This window comes from Ailuropoda melanoleuca, chromosome 7 (assembly GCF_002007445.2).
Source record: "Ailuropoda melanoleuca isolate Jingjing chromosome 7, ASM200744v2, whole genome shotgun sequence".
Taxonomy (NCBI): Eukaryota; Metazoa; Chordata; class Mammalia; order Carnivora; family Ursidae; genus Ailuropoda; species Ailuropoda melanoleuca.
This window is the reverse complement of record NC_048224.1, coordinates 34221260-34246715: the sequence shown is the minus strand read 5'-3', so window position 1 is coordinate 34246715 and position 25456 is coordinate 34221260. Positions and strand designations below refer to the sequence as shown.

The window sequence follows — 25456 nt, the reverse complement described above, 5'->3', positions numbered from 1 at the left end:
GTACGAAGCAAGTTAAGGGTCACAGAAATCAGCAGGGAAGCTGAGGACTGAGGAAGGCGAAGATCGTCTCTGTTGTGCTATCGCAGTAACCCCAGTGCCTCGTGTGGAAACAGCCATGCAGTTGATACAGTATTTGCACAATGAGCAAATGAAGATGAAAGAAGTAATTCCCACCAAAAGTAGGAACAAAGATAGATCTCTGATAGCTAGCTGGTGGTGTGTGCTAGGGATGGAAGTTTTTCTCCCTATCACTGGTTCAGAGATTTCAAGAGCTAGACTGAAGAGGGGGGCGAACTCACCTCCACATGAGAGAGCTGCATCAAAAACCTTCATTCTGAAAGCCCAGAGCATCAACTGTTTTAGGCGCTGGGGACAGAGCTGTGAATAAAACTAAGTCCCCACCCTCATGCCTCATGGAGCTTATATAGTAATAAGGAAACAAGGGGCGCCTGGGTGGCTCAGTCAGTTAAGCACTGGCCTTCGGCTCAGGTCATCATCCCAGGGTCCTGGGATGGAGCCCCATTCAGGTTCCTTGCTCAGTGGTGACACTGCTTCTCCCCCTGCTTGTGCTGTCTCTCTCTGACAAATAAATAAAATCTTTAAAAAAAATAAGAAAAAGATCAAAATTATTTTTTTAAAAAAGGAAAAAATAAGGAAATAAGTAAAAATATAGTATATGACATCTAAGAAAAAAAGTCACCTTTTAATAGGGATAGAAAGTGCTGGGGTTGGGAAAGCATTGTGATAAGATGGGTAAGCAAGGTCTCAGTGGTGGGATGATATTTGAGAAAAAGAAGCAAAAACAAGGCGAAAACAGTCTATAAAACTATGTAAGGAAAGGGTGTTGCAGGCAAGGGGTAATGGCAAATTCTAAGATGCTGAGATGGGACCATGCCCTGCAGGAGAGAAAGGAGGACACCATGGCCAAGCACCAAGCAAGGGGCAGAGTGGTAAGAGCTGTGGGTGGAGGGGCTCTAGGGACTAGATCCTACGGGGTGGCGCTGTGGGCTGTATTAAGGAAATGGAAGATTCAGAGTAAAGATGTGTATGTGTAGGCAGAGAAGATAAATGCCTGGGAGAGGAGAAACTGGGCTGAGAAGTATGCAACCCAACCTGATCCTTGCCTGCACTCAAGTAAACAGCGAATAGTGCCAAAGGGAAACACAAGCCTACCTGGTTGCAAACAGCAGGCATGAATTTTTTTCTACTGCAGATGGGTAAACAAACTTAAAACAACCACAAGTCTATGAAAAACATCTGAAAAGGGGAAATACTTCCATCTTGAAATCTTTTTTATTTTTGTTTTCAAAGATTTTATTTCTTTATTTGATACAGAGAGAGACAGCGAGCATGAGCAGGGGGAGTGGCAGGCAGAGGGGGAAGCAGGCTCCCTGCTGAGCAAGGAGCCTGATGAGGAACTCAGTCCCAGGACCCTGCGATCATGACCTGAGCTGAAGGCAGACACTTAACCGACTGAGCCACCCAGGAACCCCTTCCATTTTGAAATCTTAAAGAAAACTGTCAAAGCCTCAAAAAACGGAATAAAGCATGTTTTCTACAAATAGGAATAAAAAGTTATGAGGGAACAGACCGCCTGGCTGGCTCAGTTGGTCGAGAGTATAACTCTTGATCTTGGGGTTGTGAGTTTGAGCCCCACGTTGGGTGTAGAGATTACTTAAAAATTTTTTAAAAATCTTTAAAAAAGTTATGAGAGAAAGACAAACAGAAATGAGAAAGAATAAAAACAGAAAGGAAAACAGATAATAATGAAGACATCAAGGAGGACACTGTTTACAACAGCCACAGAAGATATCACTTATTAGACACGTAAATTTGTGTTAGGAAGCGTGCAACAGAGGCCACCAAGTTGAATCACCACAATGCTATTAAGTAGGTATTAAAAGTCCCACTTTATAAATAGAATTGAAATTCAGGAAAGTTAAGAAACATGCCAAATGTCACACACTTAGCAAGTGGCAGAGCTGGAGTTCAAATCTACTTTTATTATAAAAAACGATTCGTCTGCCATAAGCTGAATGTTTGTGTCCCCTAAAACTCATATACTGAAATCCTAATCCTTCACGAGACGGTATTTGGAGGCGGGTCTTTGGAAGATGATGCGGTGATGAGAGTGGAGCCCTCATGAATGGGATTCGTGCCCTAATAAAACAGCTCTCAGAGGGCTCCTTCCCACTTGCACCAGAGAAAACAGCAAGATGATGGCTGGATGCAGGAAGCCAGCCCACACCAGATATTGAAGCTGCTGGCCCCTTGGCTTTGGCCTTCCCAGCCTCCAGAACTGTGAGAAGTAAACGTTTCTTGCTGATAAGGTATCCAGTCAATGGTAGTTTCTCACAGCAGCCCAAAGTGACTAAGACAACATGTAAACACAGAACTAGATACAACAGCCACACACTGAAATGAAAAGGAAGATGGCTGGATGAAGGAAGGACTGGAATAACAAAATGAGATAGTCAAGTACAGAAGTGACAGCAAGAAAAACTAAATCAGTGATCTGGAAGGTGCACTTGAAGAGTTCTTCCTGAGTGTAAATAAAATGGCAAAGGATTAAAATGATAATTTAGAAGATGATAGCAGAAGAATGAACAATGATGCTAAGAGGAAAACCACTGGAACAGAAACAGAAGGCGACATTTCGAAGTTGGAAAAGACACCCCCGCCCCCAAAAAAGAGATCACAGGCAAACTTAGTTAAGATTCAGAACCAGACAGAAATTTTAAGTTATAAGGATAAGTTAAAAATTAGATACACATCTAGGTAAGTGAAATAGGTGATGGGCAAAGGCACAAAATTAGACTGGTCTCCAAAAATTAAAGTACAGACACAGGGAACATATTGCCCTCGAGAATTTTATATGCAACAGATTCAGTATTCACATGTAAGGCAAAGATATCTTAGATAATCAAGAGTTGAGAAAATATATAACCCACAAGTACTTCATGAATAAGTTACATGAATTCAAATTCTTGTCAAAACAAAGATGAACTGGGGCACATGCACCCCAATGTTTATAGCAGCAATGTCCATAACGGCCAAACTACGGAAAGAGCCCAGATGTTCATCAACAGATGAGTGGATAGAGAAGACGTAGTAAATATACACAATGGAATACTACTCAGCCATCAAAAAGAATGAAAGCTTGCCATTTGCAATGATGTGGATGGAACTAGAGGGTATTATGCTGAGCGAAATAAGTCAGTCAGAGAAAGACAAATGCCATATGATTTCACTCATATGTGGAATTTAAGAAACAAAACAGATGAACATAGGGAAGGGAAGGAAAAATAAAATAAGATGAAAATAGGGAGGCAAACCATAGGAGATGCCAGACTCTAGGAAACTGAGGGCTGCTGGAGGGAGGTGGGAGGAGGATAGGGTAACTGGGTGATGGGCATTAAGGAGGGCACTTGATGGAATGAGCCCTGGGTGTTATATGCAACCTATGAATCATGGAATTCTACCCCTGAAACTAATAATACAGTGTATGTTAACTAAATTGAACTTAATTAAGAATTAAAAATAAAGGAACTGAAATTAAGAACTCAAGAATTAATCTTATGAAAATAAGAGCAGTAGTTCTCACTAAAACTAGAACAGAAGAATGTAAATAAATTTATAAATGTAATTACAAAACATTTTAAGACAAAGCAAAAATTCTTTAAAAAGATAACAAATATTAAATAATATTTTAATTTTAATAACCTGAATGCAAAAACTCAGATTATTTATTAATGGCTAAAAAGTGGGAGCAGGCAGACAGGAGTAGGGCTGGAAAGGAAGAAGTATATGCTGAATTTAAAAGAGGTAGGGGAAAACCCAACACATACCCTTTCATTTTATCCTTTAATAACGAGAGGATTCTAGATTAAAGAATATTTTCTTTTTTTTTTTTAAAGATTTTATTTATTTATTTATTTGACAGAGATAGAGACAGCCAGCGAGAGAGGGAACACAAGCAGGGGGAGTGGGAGAGGAAGAAGCAGGCTCATAGCAGAGGAGCCTGATGTGGGGCTCGATCCCAGAACGCTGGGATCATGCCCTGAGCCGAAGGCAGACGCTTAACGACTGAGCCACCCAGGCGCCCCTAAAGAATATTTTCTGAAAGCATATGGGTTACCAACTGTAGAAGTAAAAATAAAATGTATACCATCCAAACCAAGGGTGAAATAACCAATGAAAGCATAGTTCATATAGCAAAGATGGGGAAAACAAAATAAAGCACACACTTACGGAAAACATAAAACAGATGACATTAATAAGAGCAAACATAGCAGGCAGGATTATAAATGTAATGGGGGCAAACTCCCCTAATAAAAAGCTTCACATTGGGTAAAGCATTTACAAATGCACCGAAAAAAGCATTTTATTAATTTAAAAAATATAGAGAAGCTCTGAATTTCATATGGTAATAGAGGTAAACTGAGGTGGGGTTAAACTGTGAAAATTTTAAAGGCAAAAGTAAACTCTCTTTAAAGAAAAGAGATGGTGGGGTGCCTGGGTGGCTCAGTCGGCTCCTGATTCCAGGATCTTGAGATCCATCGGGCTCCCTGCTCAGAGGGGAGCCTGCTTCTCCCTCTCCCTCTACCCCTCCCCCCACTTGTGTTCTCGCTCACTCTGCTCTCTCTCTCTCTCAAATAAATAAATAACATTTTTTAAAAAATTAAGAAAAGAGGTGGTATATGAAAACAAAGCTTTTTTTTTCCTTTTCCTTTTCTTTTTCTATTTTCTTTTTTTTTAAAGATTTTTTTTTATTTATTTATTCGACAGAGATAGAGACAGCCAGCGAGAGAGGGAACACAAGCAGAGGGAGTGGGAGAGGAAGAAGCAGGCTCATAGCAGAAGAGCCTGATGTGGGGCTCGATCCCACAATGCCGGGATCACGCCCTGAGCCGAAGGCAGACGCTTAACCGCTGTGCCACCCAGGCGCCCCTCTTTTTCTATTTTCTACCACAGAAGTAGTAAGATACCATGTAAGTATCACATTTATAATTGGGAGGGGGGAGAATTACTGTTCTCAAAAAAGATAATAAACACAGAAAACCCAGAAGGTTTCATTAGAAATAGTAAAACAAAAACATGAAACAAAATAGAATGTCAATAGACAGAAAAATGAGTAATAAAATTTTACACACATAATTATCCTGCTAGGAATATTTCAACCAGAAAGAACTTCAACACCTTAGAATGGGGGATTCAGGCCTTTAAAAAGTTTAGGATAAAAGGAATGGGTCCCTTCCTCTGCCAGGTAGGGAACACTGAAAGTATCAAGCGAAAAATTAAAGAACAAGAAGCAGAACAGGGCCTCAGTTGCTTTTTCTCATGGGCTCTTCCCCCAAAACTGATACTGACAGAAAAATGTTAGCCCCCTTTTCAAAATGTCTCCACTTGCTTTTATTCCAAATGCCAATGACTTCACCATTTTATTTCATTTAGTGATCTCACGGTGAATTAACTTCAGTGTAATCCACTCACCAGTCTTTTTACGGTGTATAAACGAATTCACAAGCCTTACAAAAGGAAAATTATTTAAAATAATCAAAGTGGGGCGCCTGGGTGGCTCAGTAGGTTGAGCATCAGACTCTTGGTTTTGGCTCAGGTCGTGGTTTCCAGGTCCTGGGATCAAGCCCCCTGCTGGGCTGTGCTCTCAGAGCAGAGTCTGCTTGTCAACTCTCCCTCCCCCTCTGCTCCTCTCCCTGCTCACACGCGTGCACATGTGTGCTCTCTCTCTCAAATAAATAAATAAAACCTTTAAAATAAAGTAGTTCCGAATCAAGGGATTGTTAAAAGCAAACTTAACTCTCAATTCTAATTACTAAAAAACAAAGGAATAAGCAGCTTACCAAGTGAACCCAGGATGACCAGAATTGTTAAGATCCATACAAGTACTCTCGAAATATACCTGATTATCACCATCAGAATCATGGATAGAACTGCAGGGAAGATAGAAAACACACAGAATATTATTTTAAAACACTGGAAATATAAAGAGAAACTCTTCCAATTGTTTTCTACGAGGGATATAATCGGTTGGTATTGACACGTTCAAGACCCCAATTTAGGTAAGAAAGGTTAACTGGCTACTTTTGTGCTTTGACTTTGGTACTTGCGCCACTGGAATAGCGACGCTTGAAACTAAAGGCACCTCACCGTGGGCTTATAAATGACGGAAAAGAACACATGCAAATGCAACATGGTGACTCAAAAACAGCACAGAACTGTTGTGGATTCACCACGGGATGACGTCAGAACTCACATGCAAACATACATGCCAACACACAGAGTGTAGAGAATGATGTGTCATGTTGGCGATGGGAGAAATTACCACACACAGACAGAGATCAGTTAAAGTAGGTGCTACACTTCCCGGAGTAATCCTTGCATTTCAGGACCAACTTCTCTGATAGATGGTCCACAAGCTAGACAATATTTTTATCTTTTTCTGGTCATTTCTCCTCTAAAACTTCAAGAAATGCTCTGACTCTACAGAATAATATCCTGAAGCCTACTGAGACCCCAATTCCTCTAACCTTATTTCTCGCCTGGGGTCAGGGATCCTGACTGATTGAGAGACTCTTCAAAAAAGAGCAAAGCTGAGTTTGAGTCACTTAGCCAGTGCCTCTACCCAACCCAAGTTGAATTCCAACATGCTAAAATCGTGAGTGAAAAAATCTTAAGAAAGAAACTGGGAAGATTTGACCTTTGCATGGGGAAATTCATTTCTGAAATCATAATTTGTTCACCTTTAATTACTTAAAGGCCCATTTTACAAACAAGTGAACAAAGATCGTAAGCCTCAAGAGAACCATTCTAATAAAAACTGGAATTCCAATGGTTTAACATTATTATTACCATTTTTAAGGCTTGGGGTTTTTTTCCCCTTAAAGTATTCAACTATTTCAGAAACCAAATAACTTTTTCATAAAGGCAGGCTAATAGTCAAGTTTTGGGGGGCCATTTGCAAAGCCAAATAAATGGTTGGGATCTGTGACTAGGTAACATTATTAAGGTACTCACTTTTGCAATAAATGTACAGGAACCAAAAACAGATGGGAGCGTTTCAAATATCACAGAAATAGCTTTTCATATGGACAGCATTATTTCAACTGAGTCAAGTACTCCCTAAGCAAAAAGAAAATACTCTCTAATGACAAGACGGAAATACAGCTAGTCTTCTCAATGACTATAATTGTTGTTAACAGGCATAAATACTCATTTTACTTCTATAATAAAAGAGATGCTTGGTTCCTACCACAGTTTACTCCTCCCAACTAGAAATATCTATAGATTCTGATGTGGCTACATATAGTTCTAGGGTAATACAGGGAGTTTACATCTTGAAAATCACATTTATTTGATTATATTATCTATTGACAAGAAAACTCAACAGCTAACAGGTGGAGATTTCCTAATGTTTCCAGCAATACAATGGTATTATGAACTGTAGCAATGAAAAAAAACCATATTTCAAAAGTCATCTATCAGAAAGCTATGCTCTTTGATGGAAATAAAGAAAAGACTATGTGGCTCTTTTTATAAGCCTCTGGAATCATAACTAAAAACAAAGGGGTGTTGATTCACTAGAAGAAGCCTTCTGCTATCATATTAAAGGTTATTATAGACAGTAACCAGTTTGGGAAAACACAGTTTTCTCCAATGAGAGAAAAAGAAAGTTTCAGATATATATATATATATATATATATATATTTAAATATGTATATATTTATAACTCTATATAATCTGAAACAATTATTTTGGCTATGGGAAGTTAAACATTTTACAGGTATCCCGGTTGTATTCATTTTTGGTTAAAAGAACAGTCTTCTACTGCAATACTATGCAATAGCTAATAATGAGAAAAACAATTACCTAGTGACAACAAGCAAAGTCCCAATATAATTTCTTTGCTGGTCATTACTCCACTAATCAGCCTGTGTAAGACACTATTGTCACTGACAAAGGTGATCAGGGCCTCTGCAAACTTGGCATAGCAGGAAATGTTCACAGGAGCACAGCGATGGAAGAATGGAATAGGTGCACTGGTGATACAAGAAAAAAAAATCAGAAAAAAAATTACTCCTACTTAATATAAATGCCACATCAAACACACAAATGAAAGGTGATTATGACTGCAATACACCACCCTCCACAAATCATATGGGGGCGCTAAGAGCTGTGAGCTTAATGCTATGAAGATGACCGTCATGGGCAGGGATGCAAATCTTACCACACGCCTTATCAGAAAGGGTGGAGTGCATATTCCAAAGGAAGACATTACCCTCCCCTTCTGAAAAGAAGCACACGCACATATACACGCACATACACACATACAGAACTACCAAAAGCAAAAGCAAACACTTAAAACTCCACCACCTGTACATCTATCAGTCCATGGGCAGATGACAAAACTTACAAACATATACTTCATTGAACTGAGAATGAATTTTTGCCATAAGGTATTTAAAAATAGAAAACACGCATGCTTTTGCTTAAAATGTGCCACCGTTAATAGAATGTTTCCTCTGTCAGAACAGCATACAAAACCTTGCATTAAGAAAAGGTGTTTGGGGCACAAGCTTATTAACTCTCGTATCAAGTAATCATGCCGCGACATCAACATGGAGCATAATATGCAGCTGTTTAAAACAATAACCATGGATACTAATGTATGGCAACACTTATGAGGTAATAGTACAAGGGGAAAGAAACAAAAATTTGTATCTAACGTGATGGTTGCCATCTCTGTACAAAAGATAATAAACGTAAGAATGAGAACAGAAAAAATATAAATAAATGAAAAATCTCTGATTTGTTAGGGCCATGAGATTCTGCACTGTTTTCTTTTTATATGTCATTATGATTATGAGATTATTTGTGTCCAAAAAATGAGGTCATCAGTTATATCAGGTTTATACTGACCACAGCTCTTCTTGGGAAGGAACCCAGCTATGTGTGAATGGTGACGTAGCTCTGGTTCGTTATAACATACTCTATTTTGGCCTTTGAGAATATGGCATACACCTGATCGATGAGAAATTCTAAAAAAGCTCTAAAAACATGCCCTTGATTGTGATTTGTATGCATTCTAGGAGAGTCCATATGTCTGTCCATACACAAATACACACTTCTGTGTGCATTAAGTCAAAGGTTAGCCATCACTAACATAAATCTCATATTTTCAGAATTATTTGTAGGACTATCAGTCATAGCTCTAATGTAGTATTGTTGACAGCAATGAGATAAGTGTGCTCTCATTCTTGGTTGGCACCATATTTGGGTCAAATTAGTGGATAAGAATATATGACTGAATACCAAATTCCAAGGTTTCGGATCTCAGCAAAGCAGTTTTGTATGACCAAGCAAAACACTATCTTTGTTTCCTTCCTTGGAAAACAACAAAAATATTTCTTTTCAAATAAAAATATAAATGTATTATGTACTGATTTTCCCTAAATGCTGGTAAATGAGCACCAATGGTAGTAAGAATAGGCAACATCTTCCATGCTGTTAAACTCCATGGGACAATAAAATAATAATAATAAAGATCTAGTCTTACCTTAGTTAGGCTTCAGTAAAATGTATCCCAAAATAATGACGTGACACTATGATATGAATGTTCACTTAAAAAAGAAGTGTCTCTTGTGACTTCTGGGTGTATTTGTGTGTACTTCCAAAATGTTACTGGTGAAAGTTAATGCCCAAGATTTGATACTTTGTCAGAAATTGCAGAAAGTCAGAGCATTCTGAGCAATGCTTAGGTTAAAGGTATGCAAGTCATTGTTTTTGACCAAAGTTGTTTCACTAATGATATCAAAAGCTATTAAATTATATAATACCTTTCAGTGAAATGGATTTAGTCAGAAATATTACAGGAAAGAATCAAAAGAATTAACCCTAAGTTCATAGTCAATGGTGGCTAATTTGGGACAAAAACCTTTGTTGTGATTCACACCTGTTTTTCTTCCTGATGCTATCTATCTAGGTAATGTCCCTGTTAGGTTAATGTCTCTGTCTAAGGACTTCTAACCATATTTTTAACTAAAGCCTGTTTCTCTATCTTTCAAAACCAAAATCTTCTCTGCTCTACAATTATCTATATCTTCATCTGCTTTACTTATTAGCCTATCATTTCTGGTGTGGCCTCTGTTTAAGTCACTTGCCTCCAACCTTGAATATAAAATATATCTACCTTAAGGATACGGATGCCATTTTATCACTTTCAATATCCACCGATCTTCCTGGCCCTGCCCTGTTTCCTTTTTTCTGTCATATAACCGTAAGTGAACCTTTTTCTCTGTCCAAAGGCAGCTCCATCCCTATCTCTCATATCCTAGCAGGATGCTGCTACAGTTTTAGACTCAAAGAGAAACACGCCTCCTTTCCAAAAGAGAGCAGGGCCTGTTGTAACAGAAAGCAAAACTGGACAAGTTCAAAAGCCCTGTGTGATCCTCCTAACATTGCATATTTGCACTGTGTCTCCATCTGTTCGCTGAAAGAGTAGGAGTAATAATGACAGCAATAAATAGTAATAGAGCCCAGCCATAAGTCAGTGATTCTAAACTAATAGGAGCAGCCTGTCCAGTAGCGTTTGTGTTTTTCTGCTTTTCAGACTTATAATGAGGATAGATGGCTGAAAGGGAAGGATTATATTCTTAAAATCTGAATCTTTTATTTCCGTTTAAGAGTTAAGGCTGAGTCGTATCTACTCTCTTACCCTTTCCAGTCAATTTTAGACTATACCTAAACACTTGGCTAATTGGAAAGAGTACTTTCACAAGTCTCCTTCAAAGAACTGAAGCAAAATAACAACGGTCCCTTACCTTAAAATTTAATCTATGTCAATTAAAAAAAAAACCTGATAGCTCTAAATTTGAAGGTATAAAATTAGCACAGACTGATTGCATTGTCTAGCTGATGGTCAAAGTGGTCAAAATCCGCTCTTAGTGGTAAGGAGTATCAGAAATAGAAGGTAAATAAAAGAGAAGACAGTATTTGGACACAGTAGTAAAAAAGTTAAACAGTGAGTTTTAAAGTAAAAGGCACTACATTCCCTTGTCATTCTTTCCCTCTACTGTTCCCTGAATAAAAACAACTCAGCCAGCCATCAGTTTTTAATACTCAAATGACTCTCTTGTTAAAAAATCTAAGGAATCATGGTACTGAAACGGTTTGTCTTAAATTTTACCACCTAAGTCCAATGTGATATAATGAACTTGAGTTAGCTGATTTCATATACCTCTCAGAAAAGAGTACTTCTGAGAACCTAGTATGTGAGATCTTTTCTACTTCAGTGTCTAACCTAAATGACACACTCTGTGCTTCTTAATTAAAAGGATAAGCATAGAGAATTCTATTTATAGCAACTTTTTCTACCTTTTGAAGCTCACAGAATATTGAATCTTTAAGAAGTTAATGTAGTCCCATTAGGAACTGATGCTGTTTCACATTATTGAAACATTAGTCAACAAGAACAAAATGAATTTATAATGAGTCTTTTAAAGATTTTTAAAAATTAGCCACTCAGAGAAAAATTATATCTTACCTTGGCAAACATACTGTCCATTTGCCTTAAGTCCAGACTATCACAGTTAATGAGCTCCCCTCCCTCAAAATCTGATGAAACAATGCCTAATATCTCTTATCCATATGCCTTCATAAGAGAAGACAGGAGTTTGCATCTCACACAATTATCTTAAAACTTCAGGTTATAAATAAGCAATTATACATGATTTCAAGTGAAAAGTTTAAAGAAAGAATAATCATAAAGGATTCTGGCAGTATCTCTATAGCCCAGAAAATGCAGGAAATAAATCAAGAATCTAGCGGCAATACTTAGTAGTTTTTCATACATTTCATTTTATTTATTTTCTCTCCTTTCCTTCCTGTACTCTTTTTTTAATTTTAATTTTAATTTTTTTTTAAGTAGGCTCCATGCCCAATGTGGGGCTTGAACTCATAACTCTGAGATCAAGAGTCACATGCTCTCTACCAACTAAGCCAGCCAGGCGCCCCCACTTTTTTTTTTAACTAACTGTGATATAGGACTTCGTCTTAGGGAAGAGGGCAGAGTAGGAGGACCCTAAGCTCACCTTGTCCCATGGATATAACCGGATAACACTCACATCAGTGTAAAACTAACTGGGGTATAGATTTTACAAGATCTTAGGTTAAAATTCTCATTCCCAACATTGCGTGACTTTGCACAACTCATTTAACTTATCTTCTATTTCCTCATCTATAGATTAGAAACAATATCCTTATAGGCTTTGTGAAGATTAAATAAGATAATACACATGAGAAGCTTAATGTGGTGGCTGGCACATAATAGATGATTTATAAATGTTAATTTACATGGAATCCTTCATTTTAAAAATATCAACAGATAACACTTTTTTCTTGGCTATTAGTTTCTTAAGCCCATATCATGCTATTAATTTCCCAACATCTAATATCTTTTCTGGTATCCAGAAATATAAAAAAAAAATGTTTGGTGGATTCACTGAATTTATGTAATCTGTTTCAACTACTGCAGTTTTCTTTATATCTAAAGCTTTAAGCATTTTAGATATAAGGGCTTGTCTCCCTATGGCTACCATGCTCAGCACATCACCAACAGTTACAAATTTGGATAAAACATGGCCCTTTCTAGGCATTTGGTTTTAAAATTCAAAAGCTCTTAGGAATAGTAACCATTTGGCAATTATGTGGTGTTAGTGTTTTACTGCAAATTAGTTTATAATTGCTTTTCTCTAAGAAACAGGCATTGCTTTCAATGGCAGAAGGTGACCGGGTACCCAGGAAGATTAGGGACAAAAGGGGAGGTTTTAGAGGTTGAGAGAAATACTGCTCCCTAAGCCAGATGCCAAGCACAATAATGGATGCTTAAAACCTATGACCTTATTGAATTCTTACAACAATTCCATGACAGAGGTATTAATATTGCCATATTAATATTAATATTCCATGTGAGAACACTTGGTTCACAGAGAGGTGAAGAGACTTGCCCAAGCTGACAAAGAGAAGCTGGTGACAAAGAATTCACCCCCAGGCCCATCTGGACTCAAAGTTCAGTTCTTTCTGTCCCACTAGGGTGCTCCTAGGAGGAGAGCAAAAGAGATGTGAACTATGCGAAGGGCCATTTGCCTGCATCATAGCTTTGCCTCATGCCCATTTTTTGGTGTATACAAAAAAGTCACCAAAACCAGTCCGTATTGTTTTTTTAAAGGACAGAGTTTCCTAAGGACAGAGACTAGATCTTACTCATCTTCGAAGATGTGGTATCTAATACGAGGTGTGGAATGTGGTACTGCCCCAAGTTTTTTATTAAAACAAATTCATTGTTTTCTGATCTTTGCACTTTGCTTGCCAAAGGCTAAATGATGCTATTTACCAGATCCTAATTTGATTTTCTTCTATCAACTGTTACTTCTTTTTTTTTTTTTAAAGATTTTATTTATTTATTTATTTGACAGAGAGAGACAGCCAGCGAGAGAGGGAACACAAGCAGGGGGAGTGGCAGAGGAAGGAGCAGGCTCATAGCGGAGGAGCCTGATGTGGGGCTCGATCCCGTAACGTCGGGATCACGCCCTGAGCCAAAGGCAGACGCTCAACCGCTGTGCCACCCAGGTGCCCCTCAACTGTTACTTCTTTGTTTACTTTCCAACAGGCTGAGTTCAGATAAAAGTGATAAGATACGTAGACTGTGAGGTACTAAATGAAGTAAAACTTGAGGACCTTAAAGCATAAACATAGTACACAGTCAGTTTTCAGATGGTTTAGGGTCATCACCGTCTCTTATTACTGAGACATTAGTAGATGACCTTGTTAGAAGCCAAGTCTGACCGTGTCTACCCAAGCCCCTAATAGTATGTTTCACCTTCTACTGAAAGCTCCTCAGGACACCGTATGTGAGATGTGTGAGTTCTGTACTGCCAAGAACAGAACACCTGAGACAGATAACCAGGGACAGGCAGCCCTCAACATGGTGAGGTCAGAGGTGAAGGAGGATTTACCAGACCCCTGCCCCACCCATATACACAGGTGCAGAGCAACCTCATCCTCATGAAGGCTTTCTGGTTATCCTTTTATATGTTTATGCCTTAAAATATGACTCTATACTCATAGTATGCATTTAAAATAGGCTGTTAGCAGTTGAGTAGATAAGAGGACAGAGCCTTTCTTGACGAATTTTCTCCAATGACTCTATTCAAAGGACCTCCTTTTCTTTACTGTTACAGCCTCCCTAATATTCTCAATGGTCACAAATGGGATCTCTTTAGCTATTGGTCTAAGCCCATAATTTATAGGTCCTACTTAGTATCTTTTAAAACCGTCCCTTTATTTTCATTTCCGTAGGCTTTACATTTTAATTTCAATAGCAACTTGACAAGACTAAAAGAGCTGGACATCAATGAAACGGATAGGTCCTCTGTCTACTTTTCAACAGAAAATTTCAAATTTCATTCAAGTTAATAAAGCACAAGTTACACCCATAAGCAAGCCAAAGAGAGCACACATAAGATCGTCTCAAAATTTTAATCAGTAGCTTGCTATAATGTAACAAGATATAGTAAAAGTGGTTTCAATACAGTATTCCTGGCGAAGTTGACTCATGTCATACCTGGCTGATACACACTTAAGGTTCTCAAGATCAGATATGCTTCCAAACTAGACACCTAATTCTGAGGATATATTCTACAATGCTTGCAGTTTTTTTTCCTTGTTAAAAAAAACCTATTTATAATTTTAAAGTTGGCTTTACTTATAACTAACTACTGCAAGATCCTTCCAAACAAAGAATATTTCCTATCTCTTCTTTATCCATTAGATGTAGTAGGTACTGAAATAATCAATGTTGGCTGGATAAGACCTTAGATAAGATATGGCAAACAGTGTATTATTATAGAGTGTACCTAAAAGATATAGCCTGAAATAAGGTATGGAGAATAATCACTGGCATATTTTTTAAATTTACAATGTAAATTAAAAATAATCCCAGTAAGTATTACTAGGGTCAATTTCAAAGGATCTTTGCAGACTGTGAGACTTGGCCTCTAATTTTGCTGTAAATCTTGCAATGATTCAGTTGTATATACTTAAAAATTATGGCATTAAAAAAAAAAATTAAGCCCCTGAAAGAAATTTAAAATCTGAGAATGAGGAAAGTTGTTTGCCTCTGTGTGCATGTGTGTTTTAAGATATGAAATACATGTTGTCATTTCAGTAGTACTTTTTAAATTTTGTTATAAAAGTATTAGTCCTGAGCAACAGGGATCATCAAATGACTCTTTCCCCAGGATAATACATACAGTTTAAAATCTACCTACAAAAACAAAAGTCACAAGTTAACAAAATACAGTAAAATTTACCTCGCTGGAACTGGCAGTTTGGGGCACAGAACAGAAGCTTTTGAAGACGTAGTATATTCAGAAGGCTTTAGGTTGTAGCTACATAGTGCCGAGCCTGTTGAAAGAAAAGCTGTATGTTAGCTAGCAGAACAGAACCTCAATAAATTTTCTCCTTGATTCACTGTATTTATTTTATATGTTAATATTAGTTCAACATACATAACTTTCAAACACTATAGAATTAATAAGAATCTGATTTGGTCTTTAGTATCAGTCCTCAAGCACTTAAAACTGATTCCTTTCAGGGGCGCCTGGGTGGCACAGCAGTTAAGCGTCTGCCTTCGGCTCAGGGCGTGGTCCCGGCGTTATGGGATCGAGCCCCACGTCAGGCTCCTTCACTATGAGCCTGCTTCTTCCTCTCCCACTCCCCCTGTTTGTGTTCCCTCTCTCGCTGGCTGTCTCTATCTCTGTCGAACAAATAAATAAAATCTTAAAAAAAAATAAAAAAATAAAAACCTAATTATTTAAAAATAAAATAAAACTGATTCCTTTTGGGTAATTTATGCACAAATTTTAATTAAACAATATTAAGGGTAATAACAACAGTAAGTACTAGAACCAACTTTATTGAGTGTCTGCCATATATCAGGCCCTATATATATATTTTTTAAAGAGTCAACTTTTCATTGTAACTGACCAAACCATGTCCAGGAATGTCTCCAAATAACGGAACAACTGAAACATTAAAAATTCTCCTACTGAAGAAGTCAAGTGTCTTGGCCAGCCCCAGCACTTCTGACGGTCAGGCCAAGAGCAGCCCATTCGCAAGGTTGGTTCTATTCCCCGTGCAAGTTTCTCATCCCAGAAGGAGGGTTGGGGATGGATAAGGGGCCCTGCCCTCTCCTTCCATCATGCTGGGAACTCTTAGGAAGTCACTGGCGGGGCGGGGGAGGCTCTCCTCTCACCCCATACATATATTAATTATGTATTTACTGTAACTCTATTAAGCAAGTGTTATTAAGCTTACTTTAGAGAGGATGAAATAGAGGCCACAAGATAAGGTACATAATGTGCCCAAGATGACACAGCTGCTATGCAGCAGAGCTGGGATTGAACTCCTAGATCTCTTTGACTACGAAACCACTCTCAACTACACATCCTGTCCCTCTTTCCTATGCTTCCCATTACTAAATATTTTAAGTGACTGCATATTTGTTTTCAGATAGTACATTACTTTTTCCTTAAGGGGCAAGAAAAACTAATTTTAAAAAACTGAAGAAACGGATAAAAGGATTCTCAATTTTCAGATAGTTTAAAACAGCTCAAATTCCATCCTAGACTGGTTATGCCAACAGCCATCTGTTTCTTGGTCTCTGTGGCTAATATGGGTCTCAATAACATATAGAATTCAGATGGATGGAGTCCACCAAATCCTTGATAAGTCCTATTTTACTGACCTGGTAATTTTGTAACATAGCAACTAGAATACTGTCAGGTTCGCCAGACAACGGGTTTCATTAACTGAGAAGACCTAGGCTCTAGTTCTAATTTACTGAGGACCTACTGTACCTTATCATGTAACCTGTTTATATTTTTATTAATTACAGTTCCTACCAGATTACTAATTTGGTCAAATATTTTATTATTAAATATAAATGGAATGGCTTTGTGTTTATATTATAGTAACGATGGACTTTCACACCATATGACCATGGAAAAAGTTGAAAATAAAATGTGAAGTGAAAACGGCAGGTTTTAACATTGAACTAATTATTAGAAATGTCACGTGAGGATGCAGGAAAGAACTTCAAGGGAATACAGAAAAGAGATTTGCTAGGACAGCAAACAACCTTGAGAATGGTTTTATGTCCTTTATATCTTGTCCTATCACCCAAAAGAATTTTTAAAAAGTCACAAACTGGCATTTAATTCAGTAATACTGCCCCCAAATCAACAATCAACTTGCTAGGTATTTAAATACAGGGGCTGTACATATCATACTTACAAAAATACATGTAGCACCTATTTTATATAAAGATAATTCAAGTAATTTGACAATGTAAGGTACTTTTAAAAAAAAGATTTATTTACTTATTTGAGAGACAGAGAGACAGAGAGACAGAGCGTGCAAGGGGAGGGGCAGAGGGAGAGGGAGAAGCAGACTCTCTGCTGAACAGGGAGCCCGAGGCATGGCGCCATCCCAGGACCCTGGGAATCACAAACTGAGCTGAAACCAAGAGTCGGATGCTTAACCAACTGAGCCACCCAGGCACCCCTTGACAAGGTAAGGTATTTAAAAAGAGATACTTGAAAGTTACATGGCACTGTTCAAGTTTCTTCCATTTCTTAAGATAGATTCAATAGGAAACTAAGTTTCTGAAATTGTTTTCGAACATTCTTTTGCATTTTAATGACATTTTTTTAAGTTAAGCATGAATATTAAATATCGACATCTTCTAAAATTAGTCTTTCATCTTTGGAGATAATGCCACTAGATTCCATTTACAGCAATTTTAGAGAAAACATGACAGCAGTGGCAAGCAAACATTTTAGATTAATCCTGAACTATCTGGGAGTCCTACTATAGAACTGCTCATGAAAAACACAGCAAGCGTGCCAATAACTGCAGAGCATCCAACGTGCTCATCAACTTCCTGATCTGAATTGTCAACTTCTTTCTTTCAGCATCCAAGATGGAATCGATTTGCACAATATGAAAGGGCCTAACTAAAGCACTGTGTCAGCGCTGTCAAACACACTGCTCCATCTGAATTCCGTGAACATAATCTCCGTCCCCACCCTTTCTTCATTTAAAAAAGGAGGTCAGCAGGTGCAACAGAGTTCAATTTTATAAATACTTTCCCAGGATAATGCTCAATGAAAGGATAATAGCCTTATCTCTGATGGTATTCTGGGACATAGGCCAGTACTAAATAGATCCTGTACTAAATAGACTAAAGGAAAAAGATCTTCACAATGTGTTAGTAACAATCAGAAGAAACCTTATAATGCTTCCTGCTCAAAGTGCTATGGAAAGAGAAGCCTCAACGCAGAACATTGAAACAACCCAGTAATGGCAAACATTTTACAATTGTTTCTCTTTTCATGTTTATTAGCTAATGCATTTTCAGTGAACACTTTTAAGGTGGTATTCATCTTTTTTTTTTTTTTAATAGTGAGAGTATAAACAATACTTAGCACAAGAGGTTTGGTCATAAAGAGTAAGACTAAGCTTTTCTTCTAACACAAAAGGCAAGGAAAACCAAAATTGAGTAATGAAGTCTAAAACCAAAAACAAAAGCTTATCTAAACCACACCAAGAGGCAATCCATGCAAGTCCGCCAATGTTATTCAAAATGAGTTATTTCAGGAAGCCAACTTGGGTATATGAACATTTATCTTGGTAAATAGTTGTTTCAGTCCCCAGAATGTTTAACTACCATAATTTTTCAAATGTCTTATAATATTCAATTATTTATTCTTTAGCTCAATATCCCTTACAAGAACTCCCCTACAAGGTATGTTTCCATTCCCATGCTCCAAACATTACAGATGAAAAAATAAGGAATACTTCCAAGGCCTTTATCAGCAATCACTGACAAATTTGGAAATAAAATTCTTTACTCCTAGGCCACAATGCTTCTCCTGTGCCATTCCTAATCATCATAATCAGACAAATATTCAATAAGCTTCTGGGCAGAAAACATATATCCCACAAATATCTCAAAAAAAAAAAAAGTTTGAAGAAAAAGACATCTCTGTCACCCACTCTCCAAATCTGCTTTGCCTCCTCCCATACATCTGCTATCCTTGTTAATGGCTCCACCATCCACGAAATCCCCAAGATGAAAGGGGAAGTCATCCTATATCTTCTTCTTTATCCATCATCTTCGGATACCATTCAAGACCTTCAAGTTACCAAGTCCTGATGATCAGACCTTTCTATCTTATCTCAGGCCTTCAAGATCTCTTATTGGTTCAAACTACTCTCCCAAAGGGTTTTCTTCTCTATATGCTGCACACAGCCTTGAGAATGGTCTTTGTAAAATGGTCCTTACTTGTAATACCCTCCTACCCTCAGGATAATTTCCAAACTGTTGGCTTTAAAGCTCTCCTAAGGGCAGGTGTCTACCTAAAACTCCAGCATTATCTTAACATAATATACTACTCACAGTTTTGCTGTTTACAAGCTTCAGGCTTTTTTACATGCTGTTCCCTCTGCTTGGACTGTCCATTCCTAACTACCATCTGAGTGAGTGTTCAAGTTTGAGCAGAATTTCTATAAACTACTAAAGCCTTACCTCCTTCATTAGGCTTTCTCTAATGCACCAAAGCTATTTAGTGCTTAGTTCTATTATAAAATTTAGCGTGTTATTTTGTAATTTTTTTGTTTTTTTTTGCTTACATATCATCTCTATTTTTAGAAAGTGAGCTCTTTGAGAACTGGGACCTTATGCCTTCAAAATATACGGGACCCCTCTCTCCTGGCACACAGACAGTACTCAAAAGCCATCTGCTGAATACAACAGACATCCTGACTGAAAAAAAAAATGAAATAACCTATTTTTAATCTCTTACTTTGGTGTTACATGTTATATATAATGTTTATATGCTTTTCACTATTCACTACAAATTACTATGTATAACAGGATTTCTTGACCTTGGTAATAGGACATTTTGAGCTTGGCAATTCTTGGTTATAGGGAGCTGTCCTGTGCATTGCAGCATGTTCAGCAGTATCCTTGGTTTCACCCAGTTTTGACAACCGAAAATGTCTTCGAACACCGCTATGTGTGGTGGGGGTAGTTTGGGGGGCATGCAGTGGCAAAATTACCTTTAGTTGAGAACCAATGGTCTAAAACACCAAATTATTTGAAACAAAAATACAAAATGGGGTTGATAAGTTGGAGGCTAATTCTTCTTGCTTTAAAATTTTGCTTGATTCGCTATCACAACGATATTTTGCAGGATACACTAAATTAAGAGAAAAAATTCCTTAAAAAACATACTTTAGAAAACTGTACTTAATAAAAAAGAAACTATCCCAATGCAGAACAGTGTTCATTACGAAAAACAAATTACACTGCTGTGTGGGGTCTAACAAATTTAACCCCTTTCTCTCCAATTAGGAAAGCATATCTATTCATATGCTGGAAGGACACAATTCCCAATTTCAATTTCCAGGAACCAACAAAAAGCATGGACATACCTGCAGTTCCCAAGAAGCACCCATTAACTAGCTGGTGGTATGACATTATCTGTCAACCACTATAAGCACATACTACGCACATATTAAAAATTTGCTGAGTGAATTAATTTTGGACATCTATGTGCAAGACTTCTAGGTATTGTGGAGGACAATGAAAAGTTTGTCTTCTATCATGAAAGCTCCCTAAAGGGAACTGTACCTTCTCTTTGTTTCTCTGGCACACACTTCATGGGTACTAATTAATTGTTGAATGAAGGAATTACTTAAAATTGCATTATCAAATGTAAGGATTTTTTTTTTCCCTTAACAATCAAAGCTTCCCTTGCTGGTTTCTGACTTGGAGGCAATTAAAGCAGTTGCTAGGGTTGATCATTTCATTCATTTGTAAAGGATATCAAGTACAATCTTTTGATTCACTGTGCCAAAAAGAATCCACATTAACTCTGTGGTTTAAGTTATATTGTTACTGACTGGTAAGAAAGAGGGTGATACTGATATTGATACTAACTGTAAATGCAACACATAGATAATGACAATCAAAGGCTTATTTGTATTCATAAATGTTATCTGATGTATCACATCATCTTTCGAGGTTTTCAAAGACAGAACAATGATCACCGAGAAAGCACCCAGCTGCATGGCCCTCCTCAAAGTATGAACGTGGTCTACATGGTAGTTCATAGAACTCTCCGACTTTTTACAAAATACAGTGCACCGAAGAAGTACTCCCAGATGGGAGTGATTTCTCCCATGCTATAAATGGGACACAAACAAGAAATATAAGGTTTCTGCTATTGTACTACTGTGTTAGGGAAAACAAATTAGATATTATAAAAGTTTGATAAGAGCAATACAAAAGGTTAATAAGGTATTTCATGTAACATATTAGCAACGGCTGAGAAAATGCAGCGGGCCCTCAACTTTCAGGTCGTTCCTATTTCTAAACTACAGTTTAGAATTTAGATTTGCAAGTGGAAAGAATAAAAGGACACGCAAAGTATCTGGCACTGTGCGTGGCACAAAGTAGATACCAATAAATGGTATGGTGAAACAAGGCAGGGCTTAAGTCTGATTTATCTATTCAATAGACTCAGACACCCATGCTGAACAATGCGGAGAGTGGAGTAAAGCGAAGGAATAACTATGGGCCAGACTCTGAGCAGGGAGAGAGGAAGCGAAGGGACTGTCCCAGCAGGCATTACGACCTGATGTGGCCAGGGTGGGTTGAGATGAAAATCTCATATAAAGCTGGTTAGCTTCCAAGCGAGGGGCATTCTCTTTCCCCCTACGTTGGATACATTATTTGAGTTTTCAAAAATAATGATAATAATGTAAGAAGGAAACCTGTTCACCAGAAACTGGAGGGAAGTAAAATTAGAGTAAGACGGAATTCATGCTCTGCTGAAAAGAACTCAGGGGAGGGCTCCCGCCAGATGATTTCAGTTTTCTTTATAGGGCACAAGGTTAGGAAAGAGGAAAAACAAGAGGGCTTAGGGAAAAAAGGTTATGAATAATCACACGAATAGGATGAACAGGAGAGATAAATGAATGAATAAGATGAATTATTGAGAGATGAGAAAGAAGATGACCAAAGATTCACATCAATTCTGGTTAGAAGGAAGCTAAAAAACATTTTACCAGCTGGTGGCAACTGACACAGATTCAGAACTGAGCAAAGGATAAAGGGTGCTGAGAGAATGAGAAATTATTAAGTGCCGAGAGAGATGAAGAGGAAAGTCTGGGGGCGCCTGGTGGCTCAGGTCATGATCTCACGCTCCTGAGATCGCTCCTGAGATCGAGCCCTGCCTCAGGCTCTTTGCTCAGCCTCTGTCTCTGCATCCCCACAACTCATCTCTCTCTCAATCTCTCTCAAATAAATAAAATCTTTTAAAAAGAGAGAAAGAGAAGTCCAATCCATCATTCTTTCAAAACACATGAATAGCTACTATGTGGGGTCCTGTACTAGGACTTGGAGCCTGATCCCCCCCACAGAAAATTCACACACTACTGCAGGAAAATGATAAACAAAGAACCAAAAAAGTTTAATACTGAGTCCTTTTGGCACTTGGCAATTCTAATTTTTAAAAGGCAATTTTTAATTTATTCTCCAGCATCATATTTATATTTGTATCATGTAGAAACGATGAACATAATAATAATAAAATGTGTGCTTGCCTACCTCCCACCCATCTCGGTACCAGAACTTAGACTTTTACACTCGTCTCAATTCTTCTGCTTGCCTTTTAAAGCTCTTTATAATACGGCGGCATCTCCTCATAACCATCTCATGTCCAGCTGTTTCTTCTAAATTTCCTATTCTAGTTAGACATACTGGACACAGGTGTTCTACGAACTTCCGTGTCCAAGAAAACTCCTCTTTCTTGTCTAAAAGAAAGAGGTGAGGAAATATTTTTTGCCTAATAAATGCATTTCTTACAAACGTTATTATAGGAACCTAAAAGTTAGCTCTCCCTTGTAAAGATTTTAAATAATTTGTGAAGGTAATAAAAGTTCACACAAATGGATAGTTGTAAGTGCTAAAAAGCACTTTCAAATGTTGTCATGGAAATCTAAAACTCTTTGAAAATGATTTATTTTATCTTTTTAGTCTGGTAAGTAAAATGTCATTTTACCTTACATTTTTAAAAAAATATTTTATTTATTTATTTGACAGAGAGAGCGAGAGAGCACAAACGGGAGCAGCAGAGGGAGAGGGAGAATTGGGCTCCGTTCCAGGACCCTGGGATCATGACCCGAGCCAAAGGTAGATGCTTAACCAAGTGAGCCACCCAGGTGCCTCTTTATCTTACATCGTAAAATAAGGTTTAAAATAATCATTTAAAAAGTTACTACCCTAAATAGGATCTTTCTCTTTCCTGGTCTTTTTTAATTGTGGTAAAATACACGTAATAAAACCTTTGCCATTTTAACACCACTTAAACACACAGTCCAGTAGCATTAGGTACATTCACATTGTTGTTCAAACATCACCACCACCTATCTCCAGAACTTTCCATCTTACGAAATTCGACCTCTTTATTCCTAAAATGGTAACCCCCCATTCCTCTCACGCTGCAGCCCCTGGCGACTACCATTCTATTCTGTCTCTATGAATTTGACTCCTCTGAGTACCTCATATAAGTGGAATCATACCGTATTTGTCCTTATGTGACTGGCTTATTTCACATAACAATGTCCTCAAGATTCGTCCGTATTGTAGCATGTGTCAGAATTTCCTTCCTTTTTAAAAAAAATTGTGGTAAAACAGGTAATATGGTATTGATCATCTTAACCAGTTTTTCAGTGTATAGTAGTGTTAACTATATGCCCATTATTGTCTGAACAGACCTCTAGAATTTTTTTCGAAGATTTTATTTATTTATCTATCAGCAAGAGAGAGAGAGAGAGAGAACAGGAGCATGGAGGGGGGGCAAAGGCAGAGGGAAAAGGCTCCCCACCAAGCAAGGAGCCCGATGCAGGACTTGATTCCAGAACCCTGGGTTCATGGCCTGAGCTGAAGGCAGACACTTAACCGACTGAGCCACCCAGGCATCCCTAGAATTTTTTCATTTTGCAAAACTGAGATTCTATAGCTGGTAGAAACTATCACCCTATCTTTCTATTACTAGCTTATTTCACCTAGAATAACAACTTCAAGGCTCACGTATGTTGTAGCATATGACACAATTTCCTTGTTTTTCAAGGCTAATATTCCATTTTGTGTATATACCATGTTTTCTTCACCCAGTCAACCATCATTGGACATTTAGGTTGCTCCCATCTCTTGGCTATTATGAATAATGCTACAATGAACATGAGTTTGCAAATATCTCTCTGAAATCCTGTCATCAATTCTTTTGGATATATACTTAAAAGTGGGATTGCTGGGTGATATGGTAACCTACTTTCTAAAAGACTATTTTTTAGAGCAGTTTTAAGGTTCACAACAAAATTGAGAGGAAGGTACAAAGGTTTCCCACATACCTCCTGCCTGCACACGTGCATAGCCCCCTCCACTATAACATCCCCACCAGAGCGGTACACTTGATACTGATGAGCCTGCATTGACACATCAAAATCACGCTAAGTCCATAGTCCTATGGACATGGACAAATGTATAATGACACGAATCCATCATCACCATATCAGACAAATTATTTTAACTGCCCTAAAAATCCTCTGTGGTAATTCTATTTTTAACTTTTTAAGGAAACTCCAAACTCTTTTCCATAGAGGACATAGAATTCTATATTCCTGTCAATGATGCACAAAGATTCCCATTTATTCATAACTTCACCAACATTTGTTATTTTCTGATTTGTGATGTTTTGGGTTTTTCTCTATAGAAGCTGTCCTAATGGGTGTAAGGTGGTATCCGACTGTGGTTTTTATTTCATTTCCTGTAGGATTAGTAGATTGAGCATCTTTTCATGTCCTTATTATTGGCCCATCACGTATCTTCTCTGAAGAAATGTCTATTCAAGTCCTTTGGCCATTTTTCAATTGGGTTGTTGTATTTTTCCTGTTGAGCTGTAGGAATTCTTTATATATTCTGGGTATTAAACCTTTATCAGATATATGGTTTGCAAATCTTTTTTCTCCTATTCCATGGGTTACCTTTTCACTCTGCAGACTGTGTCCTTGGATACACAGAAGATTTAATTTTTGATGTAGTCCAATTTATCTATTCTTTTTCTCTTGTTGACTGTGCTTTTGGCTCACATCCAAGAAATTATTACCAATATATCATGAAGTTTTCCCCTATGTTTTCTCTAAGAGCTTTATAGTTTGCTCTAACATTACGACTCTGTCATGGATTTTGAACAATTCTCTCTTAAAGATTTAGAAATTTCCCACTTAAAATTATTTGCTCCTTCCAAAT

At 37.7% G+C, this 25456-nt stretch overlaps 1 protein-coding gene across 2 annotated transcripts in view; it reads right to left on the bottom strand.

Annotated features, from left to right (window-relative positions):
* The window catches only part of SLC44A1 (solute carrier family 44 member 1), a 139490-nt gene that overhangs the window by 30074 nt on the left and 83960 nt on the right, over positions 1 to 25456 (bottom strand). For both annotated transcript variants that reach the window (XM_034664219.1, XM_034664218.1), the window contains exons 5-7: positions 15387 to 15480; positions 7888 to 8057; positions 5862 to 5951 (exon numbers count right to left, since the gene is read on the bottom strand). In XM_034664219.1, the coding sequence (XP_034520110.1) occupies positions 5862 to 5951; positions 7888 to 8057; positions 15387 to 15480 (354 nt within the window). The remainder of the gene's footprint in view (positions 1 to 5861; positions 5952 to 7887; positions 8058 to 15386; positions 15481 to 25456) is intronic.